The sequence below is a fragment of the Protomyctophum bolini genome (genome assembly GCF_963924005.1).
Source record: "Protomyctophum bolini genome assembly, chromosome: 14".
Taxonomy (NCBI): Eukaryota; Metazoa; Chordata; class Actinopteri; order Myctophiformes; family Myctophidae; genus Protomyctophum; species Protomyctophum bolini.
In genome coordinates this window covers 26,675,927-26,701,375 of record NC_137875.1, presented here as the reverse complement: position 1 = coordinate 26,701,375, position 25,449 = coordinate 26,675,927, and the positions used below count along the sequence as shown (strand labels likewise).

The 25,449-nt window shown below is 44.5% G+C and overlaps 1 protein-coding gene across 3 annotated transcripts in view; it reads left to right on the top strand.

Annotated features, from left to right (window-relative positions):
* Positions 1-24,062, top strand: part of sertad2b (SERTA domain containing 2b) — a 52,527-nt gene extending 28,465 nt beyond the window's left edge. The window contains exons 1-2 of one of the 3 annotated variants that reach the window (XM_080782204.1): positions 862-1,052; positions 18,179-24,062. In XM_080782204.1, the coding sequence (XP_080638330.1) occupies positions 18,183-19,649 (1,467 nt within the window). In that variant the 5' untranslated portion in view covers positions 862-1,052; positions 18,179-18,182 and the 3' untranslated portion in view covers positions 19,650-24,062. Of the gene's footprint in view, positions 1-861; positions 1,053-14,709; positions 14,790-18,178 lie in introns of those variants that run through there. The other 2 variants (XM_080782206.1, XM_080782205.1) reach the window with 2 other exon arrangements.
* The last annotated feature ends 1,387 nt before the right edge of the window (positions 24,063-25,449 follow it).

The following is a 25,449-nucleotide window of genomic DNA, read 5'->3' as shown; positions in this document are numbered from 1 at the left end:
TCTTAGTGAACTGAACATTATAGATTAGAAAGACATTTTATGTAACATTTGGCTTTGAATCCAATTCAATATAATTTGTGGCTGACTGCGTGACTATATAGGGTAGCTATAGGGTATAATGTGACACAACCTACTTGTGTGTGTGTGTGTGTGTGTGTGTGTGTGTGTGTGTGTGTGTGTGTGTGCGTGCGTGCGTGCGTGGGTCGGGCCAAACGCAGACGACGCTTTTACGTCACTCCCCGGGGCAGCTGTGTGCAGGGCCATTGGCGGATGGGTTTTAGCCTTTTTATCATAATGGTTGAGACCCATAGCCTGAAGGTGCGCGTTGTGATTGACTGGTTGGTTGTCAGGGCAACACGCAAGTTGACACACAAACGAGTTTACGCTGAAGAAAGTGCCGTACACATAGTCATAGACAGTCGGATTTAAATTAGTTTCATTGAAATTAGAGATAATCTTAGCATTCGGCCTTTAAACTCACTATGGCTATGGGGGACCAGATTATGCCACTGATAAATTCATCAAGTTTTGCCTGAGTTACCTCCTCCAAATGCTCCAATAGTTTGCTATGTAGGCCTATTCAACAAATGCTAGCCAGCTATATCAGTTTACTTTACCATAGTAGCTACACCATATGGCTGTTTTCTGTTTAAACGGTAAAATACTCCGTTTTTTAACACACCTTGGTGTTAATTAACACAGCTGAATGAATGGAGGCATATTATGGAATCATATAAACGGTCGCCGTGACAACAAACCGGCCAATCGCTCTGACCCACCATCCCTCCGAGCCATGGGATGTAGAGACACGTTCTTTCATATAGTCGGGCAGTGGAGCAGTGCTGAGCAGCCAGAGCCTCATATCAGCGCCATTGTGTGACGGTGTGAGTTCCTCCGCTCACACAGGAGCAGTGCGGACGGATCGCTATTATTAACACTATTAATGGCGTTATTATCCCGCTATTATCACTGACACGGACTGTTTACAGTATCCCGACGTTTCTCCGATGTTTCTTTTCTCCCCAACTCCGGGGGTGGATCTCTATGTGTTGGTAAGACAAGCTTTTAATTTTAAGCTTTTTAGTGGAGGGAGGGGGGTTGGGGGGCAGAACAGACAGACATGATCGCAGGAATGCATGCATTAAACCATAATATGAAGGATATGAAAGAGACCTTTTATTTATAATGAATAGAATGCCCGGGTCATTTCAGACCCAAATACCTATCGTTGACCGTAGAGCTCCAAAAAGTTATCAGTGTGTTGTCGCGATAATAAACAAGAGATGATCGATACTTGTCCAGGTGTAATGTCACATCTATTACACCACACTCGACTTATTTTTTTTCTTTTCCCTTATTTTTTTTTTTTTTACTCATTTGATCCCTCTGTCTGACGAAAACTTAGGCGCCTGTAATAGGCGGGATCCAGTCAGAGGTAGCCTACGTTTGGGCTTACCGTCGTCTTGATCATAGAAACCCGCTTAATCAAACTTTTGAACCAAAGAAATAAGGCTGAATTGGTCGCTGTGGGGACACTTTGGGCTGCTGACTTGTGTGGTGGCTCTTGTTCTGCTCCTGCTGTTGTGGCGAGCGGAGGGTTTCTGCCATTTAAAGGGACTACTGTTTCGTAACGTGTTGCACCACAGCAACTCACACTAGTGTTGACAGTGGCGCTCTGCCTACTGTACTGATACTAGTGAATGTGACCCAAATGGTCTGGTGTGCTCTACAATGATTCATAGATGCACAGTAACACCCTCACTTGTCATTTTTCTTCATCAGTTCACCAATGGATAGACCACAGTGGATTTTACTTACTGTGTAGCACTAGCTTGTGAGACAACATTACTTAGTATAGAGAGATAACATAATATTGTAATTTTTTAAAACAGTATTGTCGTTATCATTGTGCATTAAGGGAACCTGTAGTCACAGCCTACATTAGAGATACTGCATGAACTATTTTGATAATGTGGTGTCAATTTGCATACTGCAATAAGTTGGACAGGCCAAGTTTCTGCTGCTACAGTATTGCTCATCTCACTTTGTCACTGCACAAGTTTGATACGTTGTTCAAGAAGTTGGATAATGCCATGAGTTTGACACTTACTTATTATGTAACACATTGGATACTGTGGTTTAAGTTTGATACTGCAGTATATTTGATATTTCAGTTGCAAGTTGTGTAATGTTAATGTTGAATATAGGCTACTACACATGCTGTTTGACACATGACGCACCTCACACATTCAATTCTGCAGTTGAATGCTGCAGTTATAACTTAAGCATTGCAATATTACGTTAAAAAAAGTCTCTCCGCACAACCTTGATATTTTGGTTCAATAGAGTACTCATTTAGGCAGTACTTAGTTGTATAATACCAACCACAAAAGCTGTTGACATGGTTCAGACGTATATAGACTGCACGTTGGCTGGTTCCTGACGTATAGACTGGACGCTGGCTGGTTCCTGACGTATAGACTGGACGTTAGCTGGTTCCTGACGTATAGACTGGACGTTAGCTGGTTCCTGGTGTTGACATGGTTCAGATGTATAGACTGGACGTTGGCTGGTTCCTGACGTATAGACTGGACGTTAGCTGGTTCCTGGTGTTGACATGGTTCAGATGTATAGACTGGACGTTAGCTGGTTCCTGGTGTTGACATGGTTCAGATGTATAGACTGGACGTTAGCTGGTTCCTGGTGTTGACATGGTTCAGACGTATAGACTGGACGTTGGCTGGTTCCTGGTGTTGACATGGTTCAGATGTATAGACTGGACGTTGGCTGGTTCCTGACGTATAGACTGGACGTTGGCTGGTTCCTGGTGTTGACATGGTTCAGATGTATAGACTGGACGTTGGCTGGTTCCTGGTGTTGACATGGTTCAGACGTATAGACTGGACGTTAGCTGGTTCCTGGTGTTGACATGGTTCAGATGTATAGACTGGACGTTGGCTGGTTCCTGGTGTTGACATGGTTCAGACGTATAGACTGGACGTTAGCTGGTTCCTGGTGTTGACATGGTTCAGACGTATAGACTGGACGTTAGCTGGTTCCTGGTGTTGACATGGTTCAGATGTATAGACTGGACGTTGGCTGGTTCCTGGTGTTGACATGGTTCAGACGTATAGACTGGACGTTAGCTGGTTCCTGGTGTTGACATGGTTCAGACGTATAGACTGGACGTTAGCTGGTTCCTGGTGTTGACATGGTTCAGATGTATAGACTGGACGTTAGCTGGTTCCTGGTGTTGACATGGTTCAGATGTATAGACTGGACGTTAGCTGGTTCCTGGTGTTGACATGGTTCAGATGTATAGACTGGACGTTAGCTGGTTCCTGGTGTTGACATGGTTCAGATGTATAGACTGGACGTTAGCTGGTTCCTGGTGTTGACATGGTTCAGATGTATAGACTGGACGTTAGCTGGTTCCTGGTGTTGACATGGTTCAGACGTATAGACTGGACGTTGGCTGGTTCCTGGTGGCGAGTGTTGCTGGAAGAAGAGTGGCGTGCTCTGCTGCTGCATGTAGACTTGTCTGCTGACCTAATTCTGTTCCCTCCCTTTTGTTCTGTTTTTTATTTATAGAGGTGTGTATGAGAGAGAGGTAACGAGGGAGAAAGGTAAAGAGAGAGAGAGTTATAGAGAAAGAGGTAAAGAGAGATACTGTAAGTGTTAGAGAAAGGGCGTGTTGTGCAGTGCGTTTTTCAGCTTGCCAGAAAATAATGACTCCCCGCAAACAGGTAGACCCCCCCCCCCCCCCCCCCCCCACACACACACACACACACACACACACACACACACACACACACACGTACACGCAATCCTTCCAGTAGAGGTCCTGACTGCTGGCTGGGGACTTGATCCTCTTTGAGGTTTTAAGCTGTGTGTTCTGTCTTGATCTATGGTTTGTCAAGCCATCCATGTTTATCAGCTCTGCTTTATTAAAAAGAGTATTTGTCTGTGGGATAGGCCCAGTCAATTGTGCAGAGGCGTACCCCAGTCCCTGCACATGGCAACATTGTTGTTTTGTTTGTGTGTTTGTAAAAGCAAGCTAGCAGCACAGTCATGAGTCGTGACAAGAAGCAAGCACAAAGGAGAAGTGAGAGAGCATTAATGTCAGCGAGACATTAAGTGTTCAATCATTCCTTTGTAAGATGTTTGTAAGACGCACTCTCTCATACAGTCAGTATTAATTCAATCTTGCTTACCTACTTAGGCTCCCTGTTTCAATACTGTATGCTGTGTGTGATTGGTAGGCAGTGTATTGTGCAGCGAAAACCCTGGTGCTTTATAATCATGTGTCTGTGCTATTATGTAAGATATTGTCGCTGCTCGGTGAGTTCTGACTGTGTGTGTGTGTGTGTGTGTGTGTGTTTGTGTGTGTGTGATGCCTGCCTGACCTCCTGAATGTCATGTGAGCTTTACGTTTCATGAGCACTGAACTACTGTAAACACACGCACGCACGCACACACACACACACACACACACACACACACACACACACACACACACACACACACACACACACACACACGTGGACCTTGTTTCCACTCACATGACTTACTCATTCATTTAAGTTTAGACTGTCTTCTCCTACCATCTGTCCTCCTTCCAGCTCCTGTTACCACCTCCATCTCTGCTCATTGACAAATTGGCAAAAGATGTACACAAATAACTTTAATAAAGCTAACCTGAATGTTTCGTTAGCTGACACAATTTCCCTACTAAAGATAATTATAATATAGTTGTTTTGAGTTGTTAATTAAACTCTTGAGCAGAGAAAGTGTTCCCAGGTCAGGCTGCTGGTATAAGAAAACTATAGCGTTGCCAGGTTTAGCAAGAGAAACATGTGGCCAGGTTGTCTACAAACATAATACCAAAAGAAGCGACTAGGCTGCATAATCACACACACAGAGGCTCGTCTCCAGCAAAATTACTTTAAGTTTAAAATAGAATCAAAATCAGTTTTACCACTTGAATAGACAACTACAAGCAGCTCACAAAGCGCTGTGATGCAACGTGCTGTGAACTTGTAGATAGACTATTTTCAAATATGTAGAATATTTGTGAAACATTTTAATTACACAAATCTTATGGGGTCCCTGGCACAAAATATATTCAGATGGGGTCCGTGGACAAATACTCATTTGGGGATCCTTCACAATGAAATGTTTGAGAACGACTAGTTAAACACCATTAGACTGCAAGCCCCAATAAGCAACTGCCCCAAAAAACACAACCCACAACTACCAATGTTTACAAGCGACTTTACAGAAAAACAAGCCCAAAGGCGCTTATAATAAGTGGACTTGGCAACCCTGGCCTGGATCCTCGGGTCAGAATTGAGAACCACTCTGCACTTCCTTGTTTGCCTTAGCAGCTACAACTCTTGTTGAAAGCTCTGTAACACACACACACAGGGCGAATGCTGGTCAGTGTAACTGTTAGGAGCACACACACACACACACACACACACACACACACACACACACACACACACACAGGCCGAATGCTGGTCAGTGTAATTGTTAGGAGCACACACAAACACACACACACACACACACACACACACACACAGGCCGAATGCTGTTCAGTGTAACTGTTAGGAGCACACACAAACACACATTTGCCTGGTTGGGGTTTTACTGCAAGGGAATGCAAATTATGCTGTTGAGTGTTGAGGCATTTCAGGGAAAAATTCAAATGTGTAATGTAACTTGGATATGACCATTGACTTATAATAAGGAGGACATCATATAAATAGCCTACTGTAGTTTATGATTTTTATTTATTATTATTATAATTATTATTATACAGTTAATACAGTTATTTTTACTACAGGACAGGACAGTATAATATAATATTTTTGGTGTACATGTCTTGGAGAGCCATGTGTTGTGCATTCAGCTTTACTCTGTAATTGGATTCGGTCAGGCGATATTGACAGAATCAATCAAATACGATATTTCGACAGAATACCTTAATATCGATAATGTGGCTAGGGCCTTAATCAATGCACTGACATTCTAAAACTAAAACGCACAGTTTAGAATTTAGATAACCTCTCCTCCAACCTCATCATTCACCCCCAACCTCTCTTTCTCTCTGCATTTTATTTATGTCTCTCCAACATTCTCTGACTCACACCAACCCTCACACAGACATGGAGTCTGTTCCCCTTCCTCTCTCGTTCACTACTATGCCCCTCCTCTCCTCCTCCTCCTCCTCCTACCATCTCTCTGCCGGTGTACCTCACTCCCTCTCTCATTATCTGTGTCTGTCTCCCAGTCCATGTCCCCTGTCTCTTTTCCTTTCTATCTCCCCCTTCCTGCTGTCTCTCCGTCCCTCTGTCTCTCTGTCTTTCCGGCAGGGTAATATCAGGAATGTGTTTACTAGTGCTACATTGTGTGTGTGCGCGTGTGCGTCACGTGTGCGTGTGTGTGTGTGTGTGTGTGTGAGAGGGAGAGAGAGATAAGAGAGAGAGAGAGAGACTTTGGTGCTACTAATCATAATCATGTGTGTGTGTGCATCTGTGCACGTGTCCGTATGACATGTACAGTATTTGCCACATAGGTCTGTGTAGTGTGTAGTGTACCCACGTGTGGAGATCCATACGCATCTCAACACATCGGCACTGGTACATGTGCACTGGTGTGTGTGTGTGTGTGTGTGTGTGTGTGTGTGTGTGCAGTGTTTGTGGCCATACATACATACATGCCCTTGTACATGTGCAGCAAATTTGCATAACGATATGCAATACGGCACAGTACCTCAAGACTACAGTGTATACCTGCAGCAATGTAACGTGCACTTACTGTACTGTGTGTTTGTGTGTGTGACTGTGTGTGTGTGCGAGCGAGGGTATCTGAGTGCGTTCTTACTTTCTGTACCCTGAGGACTGGAAATAGACCATTGCAGAGCTGAAGGGGGGAGGGGTGCAGCGAGCGTGTGCAGCTCAGGCATGGAAACCAGCGTATCCGGTTACAGGATCAGAATATCACTGCAGAATCCATCCAGGAGCTAGCTGGCTATAGCTACATTAGCTAGGTAGCTAGATAGTCACAGCACCACACATACTGAGGTGTCCGGTGTACTATTATGCAGAGAGAGTTGTTGTTGGGGTGTGTGCGTGTGTGTGGACACACACACACACACACACACACACACACACACACAGACACACACATGCATCTAGAAGTTTATCTATCATGTTGTGTATGCGTGTGCACATAGTACACAACCTGATACATGTGCATTTTAACACACGAGCATGTGGATATAGTCAGCGGCATCTCAAATTGATTTATACTTTGTCGTAGGACGGGGTCGTGTGCAAAATCTAGAAAATAGGCGATGCAGAAGATCATCTATTTTAGGCACATGACGGGCTATAAATTAAGCATAACGCACGCTAAAGTCTCTGTCAGCTCTGTTGCATTGTGTGACTTATCAGCTGTAAATAATTGTAACCTCTTCTGTCTCTGATAAGGGGTAAGGTTACAACTTTCACAATGAAAAGTGAGATCTAGATCTAGAGTCATTCACACTCAGGTGTTCACTGTTCATATAGTAGTCAGTAGCACATCTCTGCTCCTCCAGTTCACGCTTCTGTGATCAACTGACATGCTAAGCTAATTGTATAGATGATTCAGAATCAACTTTATTGTCACAAAACAAGTTAAGGTGTAACAAGCTCACTGGGTGTAATTCAAATTTGCATTTTCAAGAAAGGGGTGAAGAATAGAGAAAGAAATAAGGAAAACAAGTCCTACATGTATTGTAATATGAGCAAAAATAGAAATAAATAGATGTGCTAGGGCTGCAACTATCAATTATTGTCTTGGTGATTATTCTACCATACTTTTTCGATTCATTGAATAATTGAGCATTTTGTGGTTTGTTTGTTTATTTATTTTAGAAATGCTGTCCCAGAAGATTGTGAAGTCCTGTGTGTGTGTGTGTGTGTGTGTGTGTGTGTGTGTGTGTGTGTGTGTGTGTGTGTGTGTGTGTGTGTGTGTGTGTGTGTGTGTGTGTGTGTGTGACACTGTACGTGTCATCGGTTTTCGGCGATCTGTGGCCTGGACTCTCTATACTGTGTTCTCTAATAATACAGAAACTTTATTATGTTTACAAAAACGGTTTCATTTCACTGTTTGGATCCTCTATTCTCTAGTCTATTGTCAAGGCTTTTTTACTGTTGAAAATAAGTCATTGTGGTCATATGACACCATCTTTCAACTAAGTATAAATTAGCCTTTAGGAGAAGGGGTGTTCAGTCTGACCCATCTGTGAGGGTGACCTTGAGTCACCACTGAGGTCATGGCTCCATTTTAGCCTGGAAGACTCCCACACTCCGGTGTCATCTGCTACCCCATATCGTCATTGGTTGGCTTATGATTCCATCTGTCCTGCATGCAAATTATAAACCTTTCAATTGTTGCAAATACAAGAGGACAGTGGGAATGCTGAGAAGTCAGGCAGCGTAGGAGAGACAGAAAGTTAGAAGGTTTAGATGGAGGTATAGTGTAGGCGAGACAGACAGTAACCAGGTTTAGAGAGGGACGTGTCGGAGAGACAGACAGTTAAAACGTATGAGAGAGACAGTATAGGAGAGACACACAGGAGACGGGATTCTGGACTCAGGATTTGATCGTAGGCCATGCAGCAGTGGTGCATGTGGTTCCAGTGAGAGAAAGGGATTCTTCACTATACAGCTTCTGATGCAATAAGTATACGTCAGTATTTATTAAGTATACATACATAAATAGTTGTAGGCTTTACAGAACTCTGGATAGACAATGTGATAGTTTTACGCTACCTATATAATTATTTATTTCCCAATCAATACAGATTGTTAAAATATCTTTTAATTAGTATCATTCATTTAGGGGAGTTAAGGTGGTTGCACACCGGCCGCGTTTTTCGGAAAACCGATGGAGAAACGCCACTAAAAAAATCTGAATTTGCGCCTGGTGTGTGGAGACCTTTAGGGCCAGGTCTGTCTTTATAATGAGGTTTCACTGGAGGATTGCTATGAAAACGGCATTGTTTTTCATTGACCCCCAAATAATTGATTCCAGTATTGTTATCCAGTATATGTTAATATGACATAATACTAATTTATTTTACAGTGACTATCATAACATAAGGATTGTTAACGTAATTTTGAGTGGACTGAAGGCGGACCTGCAAACTCATGAGGGCTGAAAAAGTTGAAAGCAGCAGCCTAGCAGAGTTAAACAGTTATCATAATCATAGTGACATAGCCAACTGCAATTCATTATAAACACACCTCACCTCACCTGAATGGATGAGTCGAGGAGGGAAGGACGTAGAGGAGAGGAGGAGGAAGGGAATAGGGACTAGAGGAGAGAAGGAGGAAGGGAATAGGGACTAGAGGAGAGAAGGAGGAAGGGAATAGGGACTAGAGGAGAGAAGGAGGAAGGGAATAGGGACTAGAGGAGAGAAGGAGGAAGGGGATATGGACTAGAGGAGAGAAGGAGGAAGGGAATAGGGACTAGAGGAGAGAAGGAGGAAGGGAATAGGGACTAGAGGAGAGAAGGAGGAAGGGAATAGGGACTATAGAGGAGAGAAGGAGGAAGGTAATAGGGACTATAGAGGAGAGGAGGAAGGGAATAGGGACTAGAGGAGAGAAGGAGGAAGGTAATAGGGACTAGAGGAAAGAAGGAGGAAGGGAATAGGGACTAGAGGAGAGAAGGAGGAAGGTAATAGGGACTAGAGGAGAGAAGGAGGAAGGGAATAGGGACTATAGAGGAGAGAAGGAGGAAGGTAATAGGGACTATAGAGGAGAGGAGGAAGGGAATAGGGACTAGAGGAGAGAAGGAGGAAGGTAATAGGGACTAGAGGAAAGAAGGAGGAAGGGAATAGGGACTAGAGGAGAGAAGGAGGAAGGGAATAGGGACTATAGAGGAGAGAAGGAGGAAGGGAATAGGGACTAGAGGAGAGAAGGAGGAAGGGAATAGGGACTAGAGGAGAGAAGTAGGAAGGGAATAGGGACTAGAGGAGAGAAGGAGGAAGGGAATAGGGACTAGAGGAGAGAAGTAGGAAGGGAATAGGGACTATAGAGGAGAGAAGGAGGAAGGGAATAAGGACTATAGAGGAGAGGAGGAAGGGGATATGGACTAGAGGAGAGAAGGAGGAAGGGAATAGGGACTAGAGGAGAGAAGGAGGAAGGGAATAGGGACTAGAGGAAAGAAGGAGGAAGGGAATAGGGACTATAGAGGAGAGAAGGAGGAAGGGAATAAGGACTAGAGGAAAGAAGGAGGAAGGGAATAGGGACTAGAGGAGAGAAGGAGGAAGGGAATAGGGACTAGAGGAAAGAAGGAGGAAGGGAATAGGGACTAGAGGAAAGAAGGAGGAAGGGAATGGGGACTAGAGGAGAGAAGGAGGAAGGGAATAGGGACTAGAGGAGAGAAGGAGGAAGGGAATAGGGACTATAGAGGAGAGAAGGAGGAAGGTAATAGGGACTAGAGGAAAGAAGGAGGAAGGGAATAGGACTATAGAGGAGAGAAGGAGGAAGGTAATAGGGACTAGAGGAGAGAAGGAGGAAGGGAATAGGGACTAGAGGAAAGAAGGAGGAAGGGAATAGGACTATAGAGGAGAGAAGGAGGAAGGGAATAGGGACTAGAGGAGAGAAGGAGGAAGGGAATAGGGACTAGAGGAGAGAAGTAGGAAGGGAATAGGGACTAGAGGAGAGAAGGAGGAAGGGAATAGGGACTAGAGGAGAGAAGTAGGAAGGGAATAGGGACTATAGAGGAGAGAAGGAGGAAGGGAATAAGGACTATAGAGGAGAGGAGGAAGGGGATATGGACTAGAGGAGAGAAGGAGGAAGGGAATAGGGACTAGAGGAGAGAAGGAGGAAGGGAATAGGGACTAGAGGAAAGAAGGAGGAAGGGAATAGGGACTATAGAGGAGAGAAGGAGGAAGGGAATAAGGACTAGAGGAAAGAAGGAGGAAGGGAATAGGGACTAGAGGAGAGAAGGAGGAAGGGAATAGGGACTAGAGGAAAGAAGGAGGAAGGGAATAGGGACTAGAGGAAAGAAGGAGGAAGGGAATGGGGACTAGAGGAGAGAAGGAGGAAGGGAATAGGGACTAGAGGAGAGAAGGAGGAAGGGAATAGGGACTATAGAGGAGAGAAGGAGGAAGGTAATAGGGACTAGAGGAAAGAAGGAGGAAGGGAATAGGACTATAGAGGAGAGAAGGAGGAAGGTAATAGGGACTAGAGGAGAGAAGGAGGAAGGGAATAGGGACTAGAGGAAAGAAGGAGGAAGGGAATAGGACTATAGAGGAGAGAAGGAGGAAGGGAATAGGGACTAGAGGAGAGAAGGAGGAAGGGAATAGGGACTAGAGGAAAGAAGGAGGAAGGGAATAGGGACTATAGGAGAGAAGGAGGAAGGGAATAGGGACTAGAGGAAAGAAGGAGGAAGGGAATAGGGACTAGAGGAAAGAAGGAGGAAGGGAATAGGGACTAGAGGAGAGAAGGAGGAAGGGAATAGGGACTAGAGGAAAGAAGGAGGAAGGGAATAGGGACTAGAGGAGAGAAGGAGGAAGGGAATAGGGACTATAGAGGAGAGAAGTAGGAAGGGAATAGGGACTAGAGGAGAGAAGGAGGAAGGGAATAGGGACTAGAGGAGAGAAGTAGGAAGGGAATAGGGACTAGAGGAGAGAAGGAGGAAGGGAATAGGGACTAGAGGAGAGAAGTAGGAAGGGAATAGGGACTATAGAGGAGAGAAGGAGGAAGGGAATAAGGACTATAGAGGAGAGGAGGAAGGGGATATGGACTAGAGGAGAGAAGGAGGAAGGGAATAGGGACTAGAGGAAAGAAGGAGGAAGGGAATAGGGACTAGAGGAAAGAAGGAGGAAGGGAATAGGGACTATAGAGGAGAGAAGGAGGAAGGGAATAAGGACTAGAGGAAAGAAGGAGGAAGGGAATAGGGACTAGAGGAGAGAAGGAGGAAGGGAATAGGGACTAGAGGAAAGAAGGAGGAAGGGAATAGGGACTAGAGGAAAGAAGGAGGAAGGGAATGGGGACTAGAGGAGAGAAGGAGGAAGGGAATAGGGACTAGAGGAGAGAAGGAGGAAGGGAATAGGGACTATAGAGGAGAGAAGGAGGAAGGTAATGGGGACTAGAGGAGAGAAGGAGGAAGGGAATAGGACTATAGAGGAGAGAAGGAGGAAGGTAATAGGGACTAGAGGAAAGAAGGAGGAAGGGAATAGGACTATAGAGGAGAGAAGGAGGAAGGTAATAGGGACTAGAGGAGAGAAGGAGGAAGGGAATAGGGACTAGAGGAAAGAAGGAGGAAGGGAATAGGACTATAGAGGAGAGAAGGAGGAAGGGAATAGGGACTAGAGGAGAGAAGGAGGAAGGGAATAGGGACTAGAGGAAAGAAGGAGGAAGGGAATAGGGACTAGAGGAGAGAAGGAGGAAGGGAATAGGGACTAGAGGAAAGAAGGAGGAAGGGAATAGGGACTAGAGGAAAGAAGGAGGAAGGGAATAGGGACTAGAGGAGAGAAGGAGGAAGGGAATAGGGACTAGAGGAAAGAAGGAGGAAGGGAATAGGGACTAGAGGAGAGAAGGAGGAAGGGAATAGGGACTAGAGGAGAGAAGGAGGAAGGGAATAGGGACTAGAGGAGAGAAGAAGGAAGGGAATAGGGACTAGAGGAGAGAAGGAGGAAGGGAATAGGGACTAGAGGAGAGAAGGAGGAATGGAATGGGGACTAGAGGAGAGAAGGAGGAAGGGAATAGGGACTAGAGGAGAGAAGGAGGAAGGGAATAGGGACTAGAGGAGAGAAGGAGGAAGGGAATAGGGACTAGAGGAGAGAAGGAGGAAGGGAATGGGGACTAGAGGAGAGAAGAAGGAAGCATTTAGTGAGAAGAGGAAGAAGAGTATAGCTGAAGGAAAGCAAGGAGAGAGCAGAGGGTAATAAAGTGGAATGTAAGGGGTGGGGTAGCTCTGGTATGTCAGTCCTGCTGTGTGTGTGTGTGTGTGTGTGTGTGTGTGTGTGTGTGTGTGTGTGTGTGTGTGTGTGTGTGTGTGTGTGTGTGTGTGTGTGTGTGTGTGTGTGTGTGTGTGTGTGTGTGTGTGTGTGTGTGTGTGTGTGTGTGTGTGTGTGTGTGTGTGTGTGTGTGTGTGTGTGTGTGTGTGTGTGTGTGTGTGTGTGTGTGTACCATGAGTCAGTGACTCAGACATGCGCAGCTGCTGCAGAGCAGACCCACAAACTTTTTTAGATTTGGTTTGAAGGACAAGCTTAAAAAAATTTGGTGGCCTTTACTTCCCTATCACGAAAAGAGGAACAACTGAAAAAAATACTGTATTTTTTTTATTAGTTTTTGTGTATAATATTTTTTTGTGTATGTTGTTTAATGTTTCCCAAACAAAAAAAAGCATGTGCACATGTTTTTTTTATAGAGGAATCTCTCTAACATCAGGCTTCTCAATAAAACACATTTGAAACAGAACCACAGAAAGTTTTTTCAACCCTTTGATGCTTAGTCTCACACACACACACACACACACACACACACACACACACACACACACACACACACACACACACACACACACACACACACACACACACACACACACACACACACACAGTGTCTCAGTCTCCTGTTCTCCCTTGCCTAAATTGAATGTTTAGCAGTTTAGCACCCATCGCCTTGTTCATCCACTCCTTCCTCTTCTCCTCACCCGTTCTCTCCTCCTCCTTCCTTCCCCATCCCTCCTCTCTGTCAGCCCCCAAACTCTTCTTACTTTACCCATCGTTCTCTCCTCCTTCCTTCCCCATCCCTCCTCTCTGTCAGCCCCCAAACTCTTCTTACTTTACCCATCGTTCTCTCCTCCTTCCTTCCCCATCCCTCCTCTCTGTCAGCCCCCAAACTCTTCTTACTTTACCCATCTCTCTCTCCTCCTCCTTCCTTCCCCATCCCTCCTCTCTGTCAGCCCCCAAACTCTTCTTACTTTACCCATCGTTCTCTCCTCCTCCTTCCTTCCCCATCCCTCCTCTCTGTCAGCCCCCAAACTCTTCTTACTTTACCCATCTCTCTCTCCTCCTCCTTCCTTCCCCATCCCTCCTCTCTGTCAGCCCCCAAACTCTTCTTACTTTACCCATCGTTCTCTCCTCCTCCTTCCTTCCCCATCCCTCCTCTCTGTCAGCCCCCAAACTCTTCTTACTTTACCCATCGCTCTCTTCTCCTCATTCTTTGTCGTCTCAAATTCCCAGCTGACTCTGTTTGTCATGGTAACCAACATCGTGGTGGCTGGCCCCGCAGCACTCACTTCCTGTGTGTGTGTGTGTGTGTGTGTGTGTGTGTGTGTGTGTGTGTGTGTGTGTGTGTGTGTGTGTGTGTGTGTGTGTGTGTGTGTGTGTGTGTGTGTGTGTGTGTGTGTGTGTGTGTGTGTGTGTGTGTGTGTGTGTGTGTGTGTGTGTGTGTGTGTGTGTGTGTGTGTGTGTGTGTGTGTGTGTGTGTGTGTGTGTGTGTGTGTTTGACTGCGTCTTTGTGTGTGTGTGTGTGTGTGTTATAGATGGGTGTTTGGCCATTTCTTTTGTAAATGTGTACTTTTAGAGTGTTCATGGCTATTTATTTATATCAATTGTTTCATTTCCTCCCCAATTTAGGCACTATGCCATCATGTATAGCGCCTACTGTTGGTCTGGTGAGGGAGTCTCCTCAGATAGAAGTGCAGTCACCAGCTGCTTCGTTTCACCTGACAGTGAGGAGCTTCACCGGGTTCCACTCCAGGCTGAACAGGCGCCTGTAAGTGTCGCTATCGCAGTGACAAGAGAACGCCCTTCCCCAGCTGTCTGGCATGCATCGGCATTCAATAGAGCAGGGGTCTTCAACAGGGGGTCCTCAGAGATACTGCATGGGCAAATATTTGTGTGGTAGGGGCTTGATTTCCTCCTATATTCAGCTATTAGTGTAGATTTTAGTCTTACACAAACATTAAATTCCCATTGACAATGAATGGAGAATTTACGTCATATGTGTCTGAAAAAATCGTTTTCTTTTTGTCCTACACAAACATTAGATTCCCATTGACAATGAATGGAGAATTTAATAAAAAGATTTAGAAAGGAAAGACAATGAATGGAGAATTTATGTCATATGTGTCTGAGCAAATCGGCTATTCTTGTCCTACACATTCCCATTGACAATGAATGGACAGTTTTACGTCATAGTGTCTGAGCAAATAGACTTGTTACGTCATGATGATGTACGATGATAAGAGCGCCCCTCACTTCACATGGGCGTGATTTTTTTATCTTCCACTAGAACCCTTGCGTCCCTATTCCGGGGGGGGGGGGGGGGGGGGGACATTAGCCCAAAATAGCAGATCTACAAGCTGTGACGCGTTGTGAGCTTTTATTTTGTATTTATTTATTTTTGACGAAGAGCTTTGATATATAGGGAAAAAAGAGCAGACCAATTATACGGAGCCAAAGGTCAAGTTTACAAAGTATTGAGGGTTTAAGTGGTTAAATGTCTGAATACCCACATTTAACATGAATGTATAGTGGAGGGTCCCTTCTTCATCTCTCTCTCAGCTAAGGGGTCCTTGGCCTGGCCTGAAAAACGTTGAAGACCCCTGCAAAGCCGGCGCCACTCGAACCTTAGTCTCCACAGAGTGGTAGGCAGGTACTTTGTCCCTGCATAACCCGGACGCCATCACAATTATGAAACTGACATCAGTGCGCAGCAAACAAAGCCACCCGTCTCATTACAGACAGAACCTAGAAGGTGAACCGTGTTAAAATTAAATTAAATTGTCATTATATCTTTCTGGTCATTAATTTTGGGAACAAAATGGGATAGCACTAAAAAGGTTTTTATTATTATTTCCACACAACAACTTTAAGGTATATTAATGACATTGAAAATAAGTTGTATTCCCCTTTTACAGCTTGTTTTTAAGTTACTATTTGTTGATAATGTGGCAATCACAGACACTGGACAATTGATACATAAATCCAACAGGATAAAGTTAACCATAACATTGTTCTGTGACTCTGGACCAAGCATCTCTACTAGTGGTGCATGTTGACACCGCGATGTAATAGAAATGCATGTTGCATATTAGAACCAAGCACTTCTACAAACTAACTTAATGAATGTGTCAAATCCAGTCTGGGAACTGGCAGCGGTCACTTTGAAAAAGTGAGCAAGCATTTTTAGCAGTGTTAGGGCAGCAGCACAATATTTGTTGAGTTCAAATGATAGTTATACACAATATTTTTATTATTTATTTATTTACATTAGTTGTTTAAAGATTTTGGTTAATAAGACCTAAACGGATAGTGATTTATTTTTATGTAAACTGTTAGCCGTGTTTTCGCTCCCGTTGTGTGTGTGTGTGTGTGTGTGTGTGTGTGTGTGTGTGTGTGTGTGTGTGTGTGTGTGTGTGCATGCGTGTGTGTTGGTGTGTTCAGACAGGGACAGGGTGCCTGAGCCTGTCAGCCTGGATTAGACTCAAAACGTACTGCAGCGATGCCTGCGTCCTTCTCTGCTCTCTTTCTCTCCTTTTCTCTCTGCTTTCGCTCTCCTCTTGTCCACTGCCACCCCCCCCCCCACCCTCTCTCTCTCTCTCTCTCTGTGTGTGTGTGTGTGTGTTCGCCTCTTTGCTCTGCGAGTCTTGTCTGGTGATCTCGCTCTCTCTCCCGCTAACACTCATACTGTACACTGCAACATTGCGAGTGTAAACTCGACTCTGAGAGCTCTGTGTTCTCTCTATCCCTCTCTTTCAGTTAATTTAGGTCCAGTACACTGCATTGACGATATTGCAAAATTATTAGAGTACAGAGGGCAACTATAAACTGGAGCCCTTTCCAATTGGTTTGGTCTAAATGATTGTCCTCCATGTAACTCGATGTACCAACATGGCGCACCGGAACATGTGTGTGTGTTTGTGCATATGCGTGTGCTGGAGTGGGGAGGGGTGGGTTGTAAATCTGCCCTATGATCCTGAGCTACAGCAGGAATGCATGCTACTATTACATAACTCTGTGTGTGTGTGTGTGTGTGTGTGTGTGTGTGTGTGTGTGTGTGTGTGTGTGTGTGTGTGTGTGTGTGTGTGTGTGGCTGTGCGCGTGCATTTGTGCAAACGTGTTGGTGTGTGTTCCAATGCATATACATGTGTCTATGTATATTGTAATTGTGTGTGTTGCCCTGCACAGCGGTGAAGCTTTCCACAGCTGCTTTCAATGTATGTGTTGTTCTGGAATCCCCTGTACTGCCTTTAGAGAGGTTCCTCCACATGTATTTGCGTATTATTATTATCCTTCTACCCTAATTGAAAAGGGGGGACCAATTTATCCGTTCGTCGTCTTCTACCAAACCATATTTACTGTACACTTCATACTTTTGTGACAATACATTCTTGCGCAATACCTACCTAAGTTGCGTCACCACTGACCTTTTTCCCCTCATATTTCATCTAACTGGTTGGAATAACGTGTTCCTTCCACGCGCTACGTCCAAAAGAAAAGAAGCGGCTTGGACTCCTCATGCAGTGTAGGAAGCATGAGGTCAGTCCGTTGCGCTCCCCAGGTTGTCAGAGGGAGTGTAGAGCCCAGGATATTAGATAATTGACACTGTGTGACAAAATGGGTTACAAAATAGTGGGATAAAACTTAAGAGAAAAAAAACATCTATTGGATATAATGTTTTTGGTTTTTTTAAACAAAATTGAATACATTTCTATTTAATTTAATTATTATTTTTGTTTCTATTTTTTGCCGTGGCGCTAGAGCTCGACCGGCCAAGCTGCAAGTTACTATAATCTATCTACCAGTAAGACGCCTGGGGGTGAGCGTGCATGCATCCGCCTGGGTGATGGCAAACTGCTGGGCGAGAACTGGCACCTTGGCATGGGGGATCAGATCAACATATGGAGGCCATATATGGAGTGTGGCTTGAGTGTACAGGGTTTGATGAGGTCAGATCAACATATGGAATCAAGCCAGAACAGGTCAGCTCCATATATGGAGATCTAAGGGTGGCAGCGGGAGCAGTGTCCTGAGTTTACAGGGTTTCAAAAAATTCAAAACAATCCACGCACAAAACAAAAGCTCCTTAGATGGGGCCTTCCACAGTATCATCTCCTTTGCTTGTCTTAATCCCTTCTCTCTGTGCTTTTCCTCTCCCAGATATATGTTGGGTAAAGGCGCGAAGAGGAAGCTGGACGAGGATGAAGAGGGTTTGGAAGGCGAAGCGGTGGCGGTGGCGTCGCGGGCGGGGGAACCCGTGCGGGGCCCGGAGGGCCCGTCGATTCCCGAGGGCCTGTCCAAGGTGTCCTACACCCTGCAGCGGCAGACCATCTTCAACATCTCCCTGATGAAACTGTACAGCCATCGTCCACTCACTGAGCCCAGCCTGGAGCGCCGTGTGCTCATCAACAACATGCTGCGTCGCATCCAGAACGAACTGAAGCAGGAGGGCAGCCTGCGGCCGCTGCTCCTGCCCCCCTCCCCGCCGCCCGACGACCCCATGGACGAGGGCTTCCGGGAGGCTCCGCCCTCCTCTTTCGGAGCGCTGTCGGGGGGAGCGGCGGTCCAACCGTCCAACCAGCCGCAGTCGGGCCTACTGATGCCGGCGTTGGCCCCACCCTCGCCTCACCCACTGGCCCCTCCCACCTCCTCCTCCCTGTCATCCCAATCTTGCTCCGCCCCTCTCCTGGAGGCCTGCCTCACCCCGGCCTCCCTACTGGAAGAGGATGGCGACTCTGCCTTCTGCGCCTCCTCCTCTCCTCCGCCGACTCCCCCGCTGTCTCCTCCTCCTCCTCCTCCCCCCGCCCTGCCCCCCTCTGCTCTTACTCCACCTCCTGCTGCTCCTTTGTCCTCCCTCCTCCTTGGCCATGGGTCACCCCGGGGATCTGCGCCCGCCTCGTCCAATGACAGCTTCCCTTCCACTCCGACTGACATGGAGCTGGACCCGCCCACAGCCATATTATCCCGGACGGTTTCGACAGCAGCTCTCGCCTCCACCACCACCTCCACTAGTACTACCTCCCCTAGTTCCTCACCGCTCGCACAAACCGCTCCCCTTGTCCCCCTCCCACCCTTGACCACCGCTGCTGGTCACCCCAGAGACAGCAGTACCAGAACTATAGGAAGCCCAAGACCGGAGGTCCACAGCGTCGTGTCGACAGAGGTCAGACCCATGGACATCCTGGCCGCGCACGTGCCCATGCATGCCCCTGTGCCCAGCAGCGGCCTGGCGGACATTACCTCGCCCTCACTTCCCTCCTCTCCCCCATCCTCCTCTCCGTCGGCAGGGTTCCTCTCTGACCTGGCGCTGGACGACATTCTGTTCGCCGACATCGACACGTCCATGTACGACTTCGACCCCTGCACGACCTCCGGCGCGACCGCTGCCGCCGCCGCTGCCGCCGCAGGAGGAACGCTGGGGGTGGTCACCGCGACGGCGGCAGGGGTAGCGGTTGGCGCGGGACCTGGGGGCGGGCTGTCCAAGCTGTCGCCTGTGGTTACGGCAGACGATCTGCTCAAGTCGCTGGCGTGTCCGTACGGTGGCCCCACCCAACAGGTCTCAGCCAATCAGCCTTTTAAGATCGACCTGACGGAACTGGACCACATTATGGAGGTGCTGGTGGGCTCGTGACTTGTCGACATGACTCACAACACCTCAAAGACATGACTTTTTTCCCAGAGGAGATCTGACTGGAATAGAATATGGGGTTGATTGATTTATACAGTATATTATTGTTTTAATGTTTCTTTTTGTTGCTGGTTTATACACTTACAATGCCGGTAAATTGTAAACATCAACGGTGATGTCACTCAGTACTACTACTATTACTACTATTACTACTACATCAACTACTACTACTCCAATTCCAACACTGTGCATGCACTGTGCTCGCCTTTCCCCCTCCAAAAAGCAAAAGGAAATGAAGCAACCGGGAAGACACATAGATACGTGCATGTGCGCGAGCACACACACACACACACACACACACACACACACACGAGCACACACACACACACACACACACACACACACACACGGATCCGTGGCTTTCTGCAGATGAGTGCCTTTCAAAACGACCACTTATTCAATTCCCATCTTTTACAGTCTGTGTTTCAATGTTGTCTTTCTCACTTTGACAGCTAGGAGAGGTCACTCCTTACTTGTTTTCCCTGTTTTCCTTTTGTAATTTATTGTATTAAGATGATTGTTATTATTAAGTAAGGTAATTTTACATGATCAAATAATGATAACTGATTGTTATTTAATCCCTATCATATACCAGGTTGTTTTTTGAATTTGTAAAGCAAGCCTATGCCCTTTGTGCAAGGATATCAATGTGTTTTAGTTTTTTACTAGTGTGCTACACATTAGCTTGGCTATATAATTAAGCGTCAATTATAATGGCTACCAAGAACATAGCTTTGTGAACCCTTTACGACCTAGTTGTTGGTGGCTATAGAACTGTTAATTGCAGTGTTGTTATTTTTAAATCCCTCACTTCATGATTTAGTTAGTAGCAGGTATGGTTTGCTTCAGTGACAGCTGAATTTAAATGAGTTGCGTACAGGGGAAAGCTTGACTTGTTTACATTGGAAGAGGTGTTGGAAGTGGATGCTCCAAATAGGCTACTGCCTCCTAGACTTGTTATAAACAGGAACTGCAAAGTCAGCTGAATGAGAGACGTAGCCCCCAAACAAGTTGGTCCTGAAAATATTGTTTTTATTGTATTTTAAAAGTTTTGGGTCTATGTGACTTGAAATTAACTTCAACTGTCAAGGTTGTTAGTGCCCCCTCCCCCTGTTTCTTTTGTTTGGATAGATTCAATTATATTTTTGTTTTAGCAACCATGTGGTCTGGCAGATGAATTTACAGTTGATGTATAGCATTACACACAACCCATATTTGCATTGTACATTTGCTCACAATCTGAACAAATACCCATATACGTACTCTCCAAATCTTATGGCTCTACTAAATACTGTAGTGTACACCCTATAGTGTTAGTTTGGACCTGAAACCAAGGTGTTATGAGACAGTGCATTTGTCAAGTGAACAGTTCACATGTGGATTATAGTAGGAATCCCAACCCAGGGACTTCAGCATTTCCTGTCCAATGCAAAATGCCCCAGCATTTCAAATTTCAACACACTAGTCCCTGCACAGCAAGTGCACTAAAATGCCACTATGCATGCTAACTAGCACTGAAACCACCACAATGTTATCGCTAACTGCAAACTCCCAGATCACACACACACGATGGATTTTTATTTGCATTGGAAATTCTGATTTATCAACCCAATGCTTTGTGTCCACTTGAGGGCTTTTTATTTTTTTATTTTATTACTACATTTTAGACATCATTTTCTCATTTACACAGAGACACAGCTGATGCTTCCTGAAAGGTGGGCAGGGTAGACTAGAAGGTTGTCGGGTTCAATTCCCACAGCAGTTTAGTACATCTTTTCTGTACAAAAGGTACAGTAGGAAGACACTGAACTCCTTCCGGCTCACTCGTACATTGCTCAAGATAACTATACGCTTAATGCCTAGGATGTAAATATTTTTGATAGTGTACAGTGCCTGATTAACCCATTTTGACCTGAGATCAGATTCTAAAAATGTCTTCTACATCCTGACAGTTTTCTGAAAAAGCTATGTCTCTGTCAGTCGTTCTTCGATTTTTCAAAAATAGCAGACCTACAAGCTCATAGCGCACCACTCAGTGGCGAGCTATGAGCTTGTAGATCTGCTATTTTTCAATAGCTAAACTATAGCATAATGCTAACACCAAAAGTTTGTTGGTGTCCCACAAGGCTACAGTATGAGCCATAGATGGCTGAAATGTTCATGCCTTCGCTAAAAGAAAACGCCCTTTGGTGGACACAAGCCCTATAACTCCTGGTGCCTCATTCATGAAATGAATTTTGTGTATAGAATCAAATAATTATTATATTTGAGGCTCCAGGATTTGCATCTTCTCACTCCATAAGAAAATGAATCATACATACTAGTCTTTATACCATGACAAACTCAATGCACACAATCAGTCACATAATGTGTGCTTTGTTTTTAACAGCTGAAATAGAAATATTGCGTTAGAATATGCAATTACTTATTGCACTGGACTCCATAGCCAATATCAGGCTTTAAAGCAATGGGATTTGGCTGCAACCTGCGCAATTACTCCACTATAAACCACAAAACTACTAATAACGATGAAAAACAACTGCTAAAAGTACTTAGGATGTTACAGAGATTGCATTTGCAACATATAAAATCTTTGTTCACATTGTTACTGGGTAAAATAATGTCAGAATTACTATGATTCTTCTAGAACATACCCGAGTTGGTATGACTCAGCTACTAAATACTGTCACTAATTAATTGTCACTAATTAGGAGCTGTCTCACCAACTAGTTACTGAGACAGAGTTTCTTGTCTGGAATTCAGTTTGACTTGCATTACATTGTATAGCTCACTTTCCAATGGAAGAATAGCCTTAGGAATGTCAAAAATAACTTCCAAGATATGTACCTTCATGCAGATACTTTAAATTTCCAAACTAAAGCCTGCGTTTGACCACAGTATGTTAATGAGATTAATGAGCATCACTAATACACGTTCAACTGAATTCTAGTCAGAGTGCGAGCCACAAGGACAACAGTACCAACTAAAATGATTCACAGATGATATTGTGTTTTCTGTTTCTGTATTTCAGTGTTTGAATTTTGGAGTGATTGTTTTATCAATTAAGTTATTTATTCTCTGATTTTGCCCCCTCTCCTGTGTAAATATATTTATTTTTGACGTGTTTTTGGATTGTAAATGTGTGTACAGAATGTGTGGTAGGAATGTACTCCTGATAGTAATGTATGAGGAGAATGGAATTGTGGGTGGAAGCCATCTTTTTTTATAAGTAGCCCTTTTATCTTGGTTTGTTTGTTTGTTTTCGGAATTTTTGGATGTGACAACCATACCTGTGCACAGTCGACACACGTCCACCTCTTATTTAGTTTGTTTGTTTGTGATTTCAGCATTTCTTTCTATGCGCAAGGGAATGGCGGTTTGTGCAGCAATACTCACAAAAAAAGAAACCTGTCCCCAACTTCAGATGTCAAAACTCCCAAAGGCTGTCATAGACTCTGTCAATGCCAAAAGTAATGTACATAGTATGAATGACGATAGTGACTCCTGAGACTTTTTGATCAGTGTTTGTTACCAATTCTGTTTTTATCGCTGTCTTCAACAAGGTTGCTGAGCGTATGGGTCCAGCTACCTAACAAAAAGTGGTAAACATGTGGTTGGTTCAACTAACCACTATAACCTTGATGTCCTATTATGTATCATGGAGGACTAAGTGCATCCACTTTTCACTCCCACCCAATACTACAGATGATTTTGCTATTCAATACATTTCAACCACACAATGGGTTAGGGACTAATTAGTGAAATTGTGTGGTTTAGTGTTTGACAAAACAAAAACAAAGCTATAACAACCTGCATACATTTGATAACTTCACCAGTAGTAGTTGCATTATCCAGGCTACTGATTCATTAACATTTCACTTGATTCCTTTTTGTTCACCACAGTCAGTGATTCTTGCTGAATACAGGAATTATTGTGTCAGAGATTACTATGGGAGGAATTGTCTCACCTGTCTCCACTGTTGGTGTCAGCTTGGTCGTCCATGGTGTATAATGGGACACTGCTGCACCACATTAAAGTCTGCAGCTGTGGCCACTCCCCCCTCAGTCCAAATATGAAGGCTGTATTTTTCACAGACCTTAGTGCTGTGCCTTTTTCTATGCAATTTTAACACAAACACACACTCGTCTGATTGAGAGAAGAGAAAAGGACCCTATCAGCTGATTACTGTATTGGGATCCAAGTGTGGACTGTAGAATATATATATATATATATATATATATATATATATATATATATATAATGGACGGGTGTCTGAATTTGAAACAGTCTTACTTTTGTAGTTTTATAAATATATGTATATATACAGTATGTATACTGTATATTTATATATACTGTGTGTGTATGTGTGCATATATATATGTATGTATATATATATATATATATATATATATATATATAATTTACAATAAACGAATTAAAATGAATGTAAATTGTTTGTTGACTTTGTGATACTTGCATACATTCTGGGTTTAGTATAATCAACTTTAGCCTCTGTTGATCTTGTACTTTTAGTAGCTTCTCTAGTTTGTAAAACAAATCAGAGTAGACCCTTTTAAACTACAATTTGGACTGATGTTAAATAGGCTCCCACACAGCTTCTACTGAGGATTTGTCAAATTGTCTGTGTACACGAAACACTCCCCCTCCCCTCCACTACTTGAATTGATCATTAATGGGGGTGGAAATCAGCAAGTCCCACCCCCCCACCACCCTCTGTCTTCTGAGTTCTGAGCCAACATTTGCCACCGTTAAACAATGACTCATACTCCACTGCCGGCGGTTATTTCCAGCTCTCGGGACATGCAGTTGTGAGTGGAAGGGGCTCTGTGGGGCTGGGTAGTGACTGATCTCTCCTGTTGAAGCAAGTTATTCTACTCTTCTCCAAAGCAGAGTCTGTAGACTATAAACGTGGTAAACAAATCCACTTTTGCCGACATTGCAAACTATGTTATAATAATCTATCTACTTCAATCATGTTTTAGCCTAATGCATTCATTCCACGTAGGCTAACAATTATGCATTTATCTTTCTCGCCCGTCGTGACTCGTGAGTGAGTTACAACAAAACGAGCATGCCGACATTGCCGAGGCGAAATATATTTTGAGAGGGTATGCCTAACACACACACACACACACACACACACACACACACACACACACACACACACACACACACGTCGAATAGCTTCACAAAATCGCCATCTAGAGGCGTTTTGTAAGGAGTGCAACTTAAGTCATAATGATTAACACATGATGGACAAATATGTCAAATCTTACAATCTTACAAATCTTATTTGCCTTCTCATGTCCTGTCATGTCTTGGATAAAGACCTTTCTCTTTCTTGCAGTTGTATGTCTTTAATAGCAGCATTTTTCTTTTCATGTAGTAGACAAATAGATAGAATTATATTTATTGTTATCTAACCTGTTGTTAAAAAGAGAGATTATAGCGCCCTCTGTGAGACGAAGCGCTGGCCATGGTGCTGAGTCGCTGACACCTGACTTTAAAGTGGCTGAAAAAAGTAGAAAAGTGTGCTGAATTCATTGCTCGTTTTCTGTTCCACGAGATAATTAATTACACTGACCTGGCGTCCTTATGAGACCTTAAAAGGCTAGTCAGTGACAGGCAGTGTTGAATGGATTAGGAATAGCACAGACAGCGAGGTAAGCCCAGGGCTTCTCCACTTTTAGGCAGCTGTTGTGGTTATTTTAGGAACAAAGT